Source organism: Adiantum capillus-veneris, chromosome 28, assembly GCF_014529385.1.
Source record: "Adiantum capillus-veneris isolate H3 chromosome 28, ASM1452938v2, whole genome shotgun sequence".
In the NCBI taxonomy this organism is placed as follows: Eukaryota; Viridiplantae; Streptophyta; class Polypodiopsida; order Polypodiales; family Pteridaceae; genus Adiantum; species Adiantum capillus-veneris.
The window spans coordinates 105,946,713-105,959,308 of record NC_140958.1 but is presented as its reverse complement, the minus strand read 5'-3'; the positions used below and the strand labels follow the sequence as shown (position 1 = coordinate 105,959,308).

At 40.3% G+C, this 12,596-nt stretch overlaps 1 protein-coding gene across 1 annotated transcript; it reads right to left on the bottom strand.

Moving 5' to 3' along the window:
- Nucleotides 1-6,419: 6,419 nt before the first annotated feature.
- On the bottom strand, nt 6,420-10,068 carry LOC147421028 (heterogeneous nuclear ribonucleoprotein 1-like). The gene is made up of 6 exons (XM_086504041.1): nt 9,379-10,068; nt 8,785-8,828; nt 8,543-8,706; nt 8,352-8,457; nt 8,058-8,227; nt 6,420-7,981 (listed from the first exon to the last, which is right to left on the bottom strand). Exons 1-6 carry the CDS (start codon nt 9,957-9,959, stop codon nt 7,550-7,552), a joined length of 1,497 nt encoding a protein of 498 aa, XP_086360167.1. The 5' UTR covers nt 9,960-10,068; the 3' UTR covers nt 6,420-7,549.
- Nucleotides 10,069-12,596: the final 2,528 nt, after the last annotated feature.

The window sequence follows — 12,596 nt, the reverse complement described above, 5'->3', positions numbered from 1 at the left end:
TGGTCTCTATGATCGCTTGGATGATTCTAGCTAAGGCCTCAATGCCACACAAGATTATCCAAACCGAGCTAGCCCCCCCCTCCTCTTGGTCATAGTGTTAGTTCTTTGTAACTTTGTAATTTCCGTACTCAAACATGGTATCAGATTCACCAGTTGTAACTTTTTTATCTTATAGGTCATTTTGGCCTTTTGAAGACGTTAATATACATTTCATTTCATCTATCTCTCTCTCTCTCTCTCTCTCTCTCTCTCTCTCTCTCTCTTTGGAATGTTAAAACATGCCTTAAAGGACTAGGAGAAAGGCGTACAAATTTTGAAGCTAATTTTTAGTCAATAAATAGGTTCCCTCATTGGAGAGCCTCAAGACTTTTTTTTCATTTTGTTTTCAGTGTTTTTTTATTTGGTTTTTTTGACGACTTTACGGCATCGATGCCCTGAGGATGTAACCAAGATGTATTCGATCTCTCTTGAAGATCAAGTTGGTCTCAGACGGAAGTTAATATAATCTCTCTCTCTCTCTCTCTCTCTCTCTCTCTCTCTCTCTCTCCTCCCTCCCCCCTCATATTCTACACAATCTCAGCTAGCTGCTTAGTTCACATCTAGCAAGTTAGAATTCCATAGTATTTTTTATTTTGTTACTCAGACTATGTAGCAGATCCACCACATTGTAACTTTTTGGTCTCATAGGTCACTTTGGCCTTTTGAAGATGTTAATTTGACATTTCATTTCATCTCATGCTGCAAGTAATGGAAGCTCAGACACATTCCAACCATTGCTCGAAAAAACTATATGTTTTGTGTGATCCCACCTACAAAATTAAAAAGTTCTCTAAATTTGAAATTTAAAGCTAAGAAAAGGCACAAAATTTAGACAAATTTAGTGTTTCAACCTTCAAATATAGTCAATTTCCCTCGAGAAATGTGCATGTGTGCTTCGTTCTTAGGAAAAAAGGTCAATTTTGAGCATTGATATTAGCCCAAGTAGGCAAGTTGTTGCCTCGAAACTGGTTGCAATATCCAAATTTTTGTAACCAAAGATCAACCTACCTGTCACATCATCTATAGCATCAACAGTAAGGAGCACAAATGGCATGCACGGATACGGATGGGTGTTTGGGGCACATCATAGATGCATAGAGCAGGGGTGGCATTACACGATCTCAGGAGGCCAAGACAACCATAGAGGTGTATAGATTGGCACTTCCAATCAAGTGTGGATAGCCAAGTCTATATAAGATGGGACTCCTATGGTTGGGTGGTGAGACTTTGTAAAAGCCCCTATGACAAAGAGCTCCATAAGAGGCATACAGTGTGATGTCTATATTACACTATGGGGCATAATGCAAACTTTTGATGTTAGGCACCAAATTTACAAATACAAACAAAGGACATGGCATTGGGTCAAGAACACATCATCAAATAGAGGACAGGGTTGTTCAAGAACACATCATCTATCCCAACTGAATCCTTTCATCTTGCCAAAGTAACATCGATCCAAAATAGGAGATAGCGGAGGACATTGGCGTGAAGGGAAAACGAGGACAAATTGCAGGAGTACACATACACATGAATGCCATTGGGGTAGTGCTTGTGCTTGTGCACACACATTCAATAGCATTATTATATATAGAAATAAGAGGTAAATTTATCAAATTTGTGTAATCTCCCTTGTATGAATTGTAGACGTATTTTCCATTTTTGCATAGTTTATATGGTTCGACAATACCAGTATATGGGTGGTAGATAAAAAATTTTGCAAAGGGAGGCATTTGTGTCTTCAAATATTGCACTTTTTTATCTTGATGATACAAATTCCCAATGAACTCGAAGTGCACCCTAAACATGTCTTTGTAGATCTTTGAATATTAATTAAGGGGTATAAATTTTTTTGGGAAGTTTCATCAAGTGCGTGAGATTTTTTGGGAATTCTTGAAATTCGGGGGGTATCTTGGGAATTTACATGCGTGAAAGATTATTTTGCTAGTTTATCTTACATGAAAACCATTCTCACTTGGTTAGCCTTTTCCATTAAATACCTAGGGATTTCACCACCTCTTGCTATCAACATACAAAATAATAGGATTAATAAAATCCTTAAAGTGTCTCTAGAAAGTTTTATTGATAAATATCTTACCTAATATTCATGTTGAGGCCTCTCTCTCTCTCTCTCTCTCTCTCTCTCTCTCTCTCTCTCTCTCTCTCTCTCCGTCCTTGATCCTAGCCAGCCAAGTGTACTGGCCCAAGGCAAAGTGATGAATCTCTCTCTCTCTCTCTCTCTCTCTCTCTCTCTCTCTCTCGTCTGACAGTATCTCAGCCTCCCGCATCTCTACGAAGTCTCCCCCTGGGACGAGAGGCAGCCCTGTGGGGGGGGCGTTAGATTCTCTCAACAATGCCCCTACCATCACCAACAATAGAAACACGAGAGCCTAGCCATGTCTCGACATGCACACCATTCAAGGTTTCAAATGCTGACAACAGCAGCTCACCAGGTATGACCTACCGTCTGCTTCGGCGAGTTGCAAATCCATTCCCCTCGTCGAGCCTATCGACCTACAAACTGTCTGCTTCGGCGATTTGCAGACCCATTCTCCACTTAAGCTTCACTCTCAACCTCTTTTCAAATATCCACTAGCTTCAACCTTGTTCCCATAGCCATGACCTTTACAAGTTAAGCCTAGCCTTGTGCAAGCGTGCCCACTTAACACAGAGTCGAGAAGCTCCAATGTCCTCTTTCGACACACCAATGTCCAACACTCACAAGAGTTTTCTTGTGCTCGCCAAGACTTAAGGATCACAACCCTAGAGGCTTGGATCCAAGAGCTTATTTGGAGAATGCGAAACTCAAACAACGCTTGAGGAGACAAAGGCAAAGGAGAACAAACCTCTATTAGCGAAAACACACAAAGTCGAAGCTTCTCTCACTGAGTAAGTCAAGGTAGCCAAAAAGAAGTCCATGAGGTACTACATAGGAAGATCGACAACAAAACAGAAGCAGCCTTACAAGAATGCCGGCTACAAGAATCCCTTGCTTTCAAGATTAGGATTGGAGGGCTCTCCTCACCATGTGCACTGAGGACACACTTGAAGAAACCATCACCAAGCTCAACAACATTCTTCAAACAATTAACATTGAGCTCGATAATGTTTCTTGGATCAACGACCCGCACAGGAATGTGCCACCCAGTCAATGCATCCTCACCAAGAACAAGGAAGAACAGACACGCCTGCTAGGACAATCCTATCGCCTCAGGGGGACAGATTTAGATTGTGAGGAATTGACCACATATCAAGTCAAGCTTAAAGCAAGCGAGCTCAAGAAGATGCATGTAGTCCATAAACAAGGTAATTGGGCAGTCTATCGTGGAAGCAAAGCCATCATGCAAGAGTTTCAAACTCCCAAGCCAGCTCCTTCTCCCCTTGATGCCCCTCTTTCCCTTTTTTTCTTGATGGACCCTCAGTCTCTAACTGATATGTATCTAACGGCTAACGGCTTCACCTCAGAAGAACAGTTGCAATGTTTTGTTTGGTCCCAAGGGTCATATCTGACCTTCGTGGACGATAACTCTCTCTCTCTCTCTCTCTCTCTCTCTCTCTCTCTCTCTCTCTCTCTCTGTGGAACATTAAAACAAGGAGAAAGTCGTACAACTTTTTGAACCCAATTTTTAGTCAATAAATACGTAAGACTCCCTTTGCATTTCAAATGTAGCATTTTTATCATTTCGTTTTTATGTCTTTATGGCATCAATGCCTACAAGCTGTATTCGATCTCTTTTGAAGGTCAAATTGGTATCAAAAGGACGTTAATACAATCTCTCTCTGGCCACATAAAAGTAAATTTGGAGAGTATATGTATCATGCTACAACTAATGGAAGCTCACGACACATTCCAACCATTGATCGAAAAAACCCTATGTTTAGTGTAATCCCACCTCTTGAGGTATTGAAATTTGAAGGTTAGAAAAGGCACAAAATTTAGACAAATTTGGTGTATCAAACCTTCAAATATAGTCAAATTACCTCAAGTACATTTTCGAAATTTTTCGAAATTGATCAATTGTGAGCATTGAACACCAGCCCAAGTAGGCAAGATATTGCCTCAAGTGGTTGCAACATTCAAATTTTTGTAATCAAAGACGAACCTTCCCATCACATCATCTATAGCATCAAGACGAAGGAGCACAAATGGGTGTGCACATCGTAAATGCAAAGTTCAAAGGTGGCATTATTCGAGATCTCAAGAGGCCTAGACATCCATAGAGGTGTATAGCTTGGCACATTGAGGACTTAGGCATGCTCAGCTTGTGTCTTATCAAATGTGGATAGCCAAGTCTATCTAAGATGGGCTACTATGGTTGGGTAGTGAAAGTTCTCTTACAACAAAGAGCTCTTTGTGGAATACAATGTGATGTCTAAGTTATGTTATCTGAGGCATAATGCAAACTTTGGTGTTGTGCACCAAATTTACAAATACAAATAGTGAACCTGGCATTGCGTCGAGAACACATCATCCATCCCAACAAAATCCTTTTATCTTGTCAAAGTAACATCAAAAGCCAGATAAGGGATAGTGGAGATGACATTGGTGTGAAAGAAAGCCAAGAACAAGTTGTGGATGTAAGGGATTCAATGAGGGAGTACATATATACATGAATATCATTGGGGTAATACTTATTCTTGTGTGCATACACATACAATAGTATTATTATAAATAGAAATAACAGGTAAATTTATCAAATTTGTGCGAACACCCATGTATGAATTGTAGATAGATCTTCAAATTTTTAAAAGGACGGTTGTTCGATTGCTCTTTTATCTTCTTGACATTGCTTCTTACTGATAGCTTTCTTTCCTTATTCTTATCCAACTCACGGTATGTCTTCACAACCTCTATTACTAGTATACTCCATATGAATTGCAGTGATTGACTTGCTGTACATCTTTAACTTGCAGGCTGGGTAGTGGTAACACCACTTCCTTGACTAGTCCTTCAAAGTTTGTGGAAAGTCTTGTCCCCGCTTGTCCTATCGATTTTTGCATATTGCTCGAATGCCTACATGTGGACAGAGACCATCTTTCTATCCACCCTGGAATATAGGGAAAGCAATTTTTAAGTCAAAGGATCACCCGCCATGTATGGTCCTATGATGACATTCATGATCAATGTGACTAGATTTACCTTCTAGCTAGACTTTTTCTATGATTATATATCTTATGGTGAAACCACAAACACCATAAGCAAAGCTACTTGACATCTCTTACCACCACATCATGTTATGTAACCATGTCCTATTTCTTTAAAGGAGACATGATTAGCCTTATTGTGAAACATAACACCACAAAAGCCAGGCCACTGCCAGTATGAAATTGACCACCTGCAAAATTGGTTTTTGTATCGACAGCATGCTTTCACCCAACTTGCAAGTCCCTTTACTTTGGAAAATACACATATTTTCTTCCAAAAGAGAGATCATGAAAAGCAATTCTGGTAGAGTGGAGAGAGTTTTCCCAGAAGTATGTTCTCCATTAAAATGCTGTGAAACACATTTAAAGCTGTCCATACTGTAGAGTATGAAGCTCAAGAGTACAATGAAGTCATTCCCTAATTTACGACAAACTATAGCTGGGTTTATAATAACAATAGAACACTAAGTGCAAGAGACTCGCATCATGGTTTTGCAAGGTTACCATTTCCTTTCGGCACTCTGGTGGTCAAAAGGCAGAAACCCTTGTAAGGACTGACAAGAAACACTTAATTCATTAATGGCACCTTGGTGAGGAAATAGCGAGAATCAAAAGAGCAGACAATCTCACAAACAGCAAACTCTCACATATAACAAACAAGACACAAATTTAACTTTAACTCAACCAGGAGATTGAACCGTAGGCACATAGCAAAAACATTGCTTCTTTGTGTGTGCACACAACACGATAGGACAGTGAGAGAAAATTAACAAATAGCTAAGTGTCAAAAAAATAAAGACAATTGTAGAACCGTTAAACCGTTAAATCCATTTACAGATATAAGTACTTAGCCTTTCACCTGACCAAGAATCTTAAAATCCATTCAGACATGTACGTACTTAGCCTTTAACCTGACCAAGAATCTTAAGAAGATAAAACCAAAAAGACAAGACTCTGAACTAGATACATTCTTCAAAAGACTGACAAGAGTTTAACAAGAGTTTAAAAGACTAAATAAACAGCGATACTCTTTTGATAGAGATCCATGATGCAGTCAAGTCTCTCTCAACGGCATATGCAGAGACTTGCAGAATCGCAGACAAATTTACTAACTTTGGACAAAGACAGCACGACAGATGCTTCACAAATCCATTTAAAACATGGTGAGTCAAAACCAGGACACAAGAGAACCAAATATGAGACTTCAACAGCGTGGGCAAGGCAACCAGAGAGAAAAACAAAGAGAAGACCAGCCTCCGTCCTGGCACAGCACTCTTCCACACCATGTAGCTGATACATTGTAACCACCACCTACACCCAACACAAAGCGTACCTTTGTAACCACCAAACAAAATTATAAAAGTTGCCCTTGGAAATTGTAACACATCCACATAGAATCACATAGGTCGGCGCAAGCTCTCCACTAACGAAAACCCGACTCTGCACTTGCATTCCTGCCTTTCCTACTACCTCACTCGGGCAAGTGAGGTGCCAATCACCACAAGAGGAAGCCAAGCCTTGCAAGCTGTTAGAGAACATTTAAAAACAGTGTCATACAAAGCTTATCTGAATCATGAAGTCTTTCAACTCAGATAATGCTCCCACTTCACCCTCCCCAGTCACTGCTGTCTGCAATGCAGATAAGGAGGTGAGATCATAAGTTAAAAGAGAGCTTAGATACGCAATAACACAGCTTCTAGCAATATCAAAAACTGCAACAAAATGAGTTCGCAAACAATCTGAGCACAAAATTTAAAGAATCCCTTACCAGGGTCTTCCTTTGAGATGATGACGAACACCAACCTTAGGGGCGTACAACCAAGCTTTTGATCCATCAATAAACTTTCAACCTTTAGAAGCCGAAAACTTCCAAAACTTGACAACCTTGTGGTGATGGTGAACATTCACCAGCAGGTAGATGTAAGGCTGTTCTTAAATTAAATGCAAATAAAATCAGACCATGCAAAGCAGTTGTCGCCTATGCATCGAGTGCTGTTACCAAGACCCCCCTCCCAAAGTAATCAAATAGCTATCACAAGTTACGAGTAATACTCAATCACTATGTACAAAACGCGTGGCTAAGATCCGTATAGGATTGAAGTTACTAACTGCTACACTGAACAAGGACATACTAAATCCTGCAAGAATAGAATGTTACCAAAGGCTTCAACCAATCTCATCTAACTTAACAAAAGGCAACCTAATGTGTCAAGCGAATCAAGCACATTAGCTGGGATACAGAAAGTGTATAATAAGACTCTGCTAGAAAAACCTGCAAATATTGAGACACCTTCAGTATCTACAACTCCAAAAGTCTGTGGTAGGTCACTTAGACAGAAGTTTCTAAGCTTCGCTTCTCTACACAAGTTCACCTACTATAGGGGTGGTACCGTCCACTACCATAACTGCGGCTGCTACTACCGTAACCCCCTCCACCACCATAGCTGTAGCCATAACCAGATCCAGAGCCATAACTTGCATGATTGTAATTCATGCTACCATAGCCCTCATCAAATTCCCCATAACCACCATAAGGGGCCCCATACCCACCACCATAACCATATGTATCACCATATGCTAAGCCTCCGGGTCGGCCAGCACCCCTGTTGAAGTAGCCACCAGCACCGTACATTGGAGCATCAGCTGCATTAAACCCTCCATAAAAACCAGCACCTGCACCATAAGGACCAGCACCAGGGGCAGCACCAGGACCAGCACGCCTTCCACCCAAATAACCACTCCTATCATGAACAGGGGGAGGGTCACTGGCTCTTTTAGGCTCTGCTTTCTTTATCTCAACCTGGCATAGTGAAGAGCAGGTGTTATGATCAACTCTCGATACACTAGAATGGAAACACTTGTAAAACTACAATCACCTGTTTCCCATCAACTTCATGCATTTTCCCTTGAGCTAAAATCTCTTCGACTACTTGCTCATTGTCAAATGTCACAAAACCAAATCCTCTTGATTTACCAATCTTATGGTCTTGCATAATTTGACACCCAGTTATTTTCCCAAATTTGCCAAAGTAGGCTTTCAAATCATCTGCACCATGAAACAAACGAAGGACACTTAATTAAAAGAACACAGCAAAAGGAGCTCATCTAGCTAAGCAAAGATACCAATTTGAAAAAAGGCACTATGTACATAGCACATTGACACTGCTAACCTTCTTTAGTTGAAGATGTTAAGCCTCCAACAAAAATCTTCTTGGTCTTTGGCCCTTTGGTTGGAACGGACATCTTCTCCCGAGGTACAGTTCGCTTTGCATCAACCTAAGAATTTTTGACAATCCTTGTTATCAACAAACTTCAAAGAGACATACAGGCAGGCCCTTGCTGGGGAAAGAACAAGCCTCACCGTTCTTCCATCTATGACGTGTGTGTCCTGGAGGACTCTATCAACTATGGAAGGGTCAGCATATGTAACAAAGCCAAAGCCCCTAGGCTGCCCGGTACTCCGATTTTTCATGATGACAGAATCAGTTAGCTCACCATACTTTTCGAAATGGCGAGTCAATACCTCTGTAAGGCAGAAGAATAAGATTCAGCAGAAAAGTGTGGGAGCAACAAGGAAAAACTCTGCTAGGTGTGCCAACTCACCTGTAGTGGTCTCTCTTGACAATCCACCAATAAAAATCTTGCCACTAAACCAAAAGGAAAAAGTCAGATACATGATAGATTACAAATGAGCCAAATGAGCTGACCTAGAAAGATATGCAGTGACAAGATCGATATACACGTTCCTAAGTTGACCCTTGTAAAGAAAACAGACTTATACATGAGACGAACAAAAATTGTACTTCACAAGATATATAACTCTGAACAAAAATGCCAAAGAAAATCTGTATACTCCAAATTCCTAAAATAAGCAACACTACAAAGTTATATTACACCATCAATCACAAGCTAGATCACCAATCAGATGCTTTGTGGATTTTCCAGAATAACTTAAGGAATAATGGAAACAGCTCTTCTTTCGTTGAATCCCACAAACCATCAAGCATCAGCAGTATAAATTACTACAATGGTGAAATGAGTGCAGCATAACAAAGTCTTCAGAACATGCACACCGCATATGAGATAATGAAACATGCACAAGGAGGAAACAACAGTCCAACTCTCGCAATAAAAGAACAAAAACAGTCAGCTCAGAAATATTAAGCAACAATTGGGCATAGAAAACAATGCACACACCTGGAAGGACCAAAATTGTCATCTGGCACACTCTTTAATACATCATCTGCTGCTGCATTACCCTCACCATCACTGCCCTCCCCTTCTGGATGCCCAGCAGCCCCATCATCACCATTCTGCATTGCAATATCTTTGTTGGCAGATCTATCTCCACTACCATTTTCCACACCTTCCGCATCTTCTTCCTCATCCACTTCTTCAACTTCCTCAACTTCTTCATCAACATCTCCTGTTTCGTCTCCTTCCAAATCGTCTGCAGCAGCCTCCTCCTGGTCAGGTTTGACTTCTTCCACAATAGCCACCTGGTCCTCGGCCTTAGAGGTGTCAAGCTCGACTGAGGGGGTTTCCTCGTCCTTGGACGCTGCTTCTGCAACTGCATCTTTGCCCGCATCATCGGGGGCGGAAGCAGCAGCTTCAGATGCTTCTTGAGTAGCAGCGGCATCGTCTGGCTTTTGCTCTTCCGCCTCTTTCATGAAGACTTCCTCCTGCTCGACCTGCGGCTGCTTCTTAGGAGCAGGGGAATCCTTCTTGACAGCAGCAGCGGCAGGCTTCTTTCCTTTCTTCTGCGCAGCGGGGGCCATGGCGACCTCGAAATATGAATCGCAAGGGAAGTTGAGAGGCGGTGGGAGGGACTTGTTTTCTTGATGCAAATCGTCTCTCGAGTCTCAGGGTTTCCACACCAAAACTTGCAACGAATGAGAATTTGATTTAGCACACTACGTTTAACTCTCATTTTCTTTTGAAGCAAAAAAAAAAATTTCTTTTTGGTAGAGAAAACCTCTGACTACTACCTAACCTATATATATATATATATATATATATATATATATATATATATATTTTACTAACATAATATGGCGGAAGGGCTTCTTTTTACACGTGTCGCAATCTGCGACCTGAAGGCTAAAATCCAAAACGAAAAAAAGATGTTGCACGCGATAAAAAGGGAGAGAGGGGAAGAGAGTTCGGCGGCGAGCCGTACAAGTAAATATATAAAGAGAGAGAGAGAGCAATTGAACAGCAAACTGAGACTTGCCATCCCCCACTAAGCAACGATAACAAACCTGCAATTCCCATGAGAGAGTGAGGGAAGATACAATGTAACACGCTAGTTCCCCTTCAAAATTGAGTTGTTGACACCATCAAAAAAGAGAGAGACGGTATTTTGAGCTCGTCGACGTATGAGATAAAGACCATCCTAATCCAACCTTGGGTCCTCTGCATGGATACACTTAGGTAACGAATAGAGCAAAATGTCTCGTGTAATAAAATTGTCATTGAAAAGACTAAACAATCCTTAAGTTATTGTGTTTGTCCTCTTTATGACCTTGGCGCTTGTCATGATTCTTATTGTGTATTCCTTCAATGAAGATTGAGGTTGAATACAAAGGTTTTCTTACATTTTTAAGATATTTCTTTCATGTTAAGTTAAAAACTCTAAAATGTAAGATATAGCTTTAACTTTTTCCACTAGTCAGGCCTCGCGATCTTATCACTTGTTTTTTTCCTAAAACCACGTCTAAGAGAAAGAATGCAAAAGGAGTACTTTGTTCACATGGACGTCGATGATGATAGGGCTTTTTAGTATTTTTTGCTCTCATTGAAGATCATAATAACTGAGGAGGCACTTATAGTAGTTCACTTCTTTAGGGCCACGGGTTTTGCAAAATCCTCTCTCTCTCTCTCTCTCTCTCTTTTTCAAGTGAGCTCTATCTATGACTTCTAATGATAGACACTACTCCTACCATATGGCTTTGACATGAATACTCTCTAAGCAAGGGGTTTGATAGCCTGCAAGTACTGACTAGTTGAAGACATAGTGGTTGCCTACAAGTACCGACCTAATCGTTTCTATTGTCAATAACATGATAGCATTGTTGATTACATCGTGGGTATATGAAAGTGATGTTGGGGCTAAAGGGCCAATGTGCCTCACAGTGTCTAACCACCCACTAACTCACTAACCATTCATTATCATTATCTCAAGACACAATCCAATAAGGGGGCTACAGCTTGAGCTGATGCAGGAATCTCCAACCCATCCTTTGCACTCTCTCTCTCTCTCTCTCTCTCTCTCTCTCTCTCTCTCTCTCTCTCTCTCTCTCTCTCTCTCTCTCACACACACACACACACACACACACACACACACTCACTCACACACACACACACATGTGGGATACAACACAATTATGTGCATTGATATATGTGCCTCGGATGCGATATTTATGAGATTTTAGATTTGAGTAGCACATTCTTCGCTTATATGATGGAGTTATGCGCAAGATTGGTGTAGTTTGAGAATCTACATGTTGATGCCTTTATGCATACTTGTTGCACATTCTATTGAGGTGTGACTCCGTATGTGATGCTCATGTGGATATTATGCTAGTTTCTAGCTCTCTTGGTTATGTATGGCAAGATAGTCATTATCCTTTTTTTTTAAATATGACATGTATATATGGGATTAGGTGCTCAATAACCAAGTTGGCTTGACATTGTTATGAGCCAAATCGGTTTTATTTTATGCCTTGTTTTTTTATAGATTGTCTACTCAACATTTATGGCGGTTATCATTATCTCGAAATACTATCAAAATTTTGCCACAAATTTTTAGATATTTTGCCATAGTTTTCTACTTGATTTATGCTTCTCTTTATCATAGGTTTTTTGGTTGACAATCTGTCGCTTTAGTACAGAAATTTTGTTGGGTTTTTGCCATATTCCTTGCCATAGTTTTGACTATTGGTTTATGTGTTTTAGTCTACTAGTTTTTGGCTAAGATATTATCCCATCTATTGTAAAAAATTGACTAGTAATTTTATGGGTTTCCCATAATCTTGTGCTTGAATATAGCAGGTTCTATATCATGTAGAGCTTAAGATATACATAAGTTAACTGGTAGAAAATTTTCTTTATGGAAAGAGAAAATCCAAGATGTCCTTGTCTAAAAGAAGCATTTAAAGGGATCATTTGGCTTGTAGTCTGCAACGAGGATTGGCTTGAGTTAGATGCATTGGCAAAGTCTACTATTAGACTACAGACTCACAAAATCTATTTATTTCATAATTATTAATGAGAAGCCCATCGGGTCCTTATGGACAAAGCTGTGTAGCACTTACGAGACAAAAATTGTCGCAAATATGTTTTACCTCATGAAGAAACCCTTGATTGGAGGATGAAAGAAGGTACAACTATTTCTTCTCCTTTGAATGAGTTCA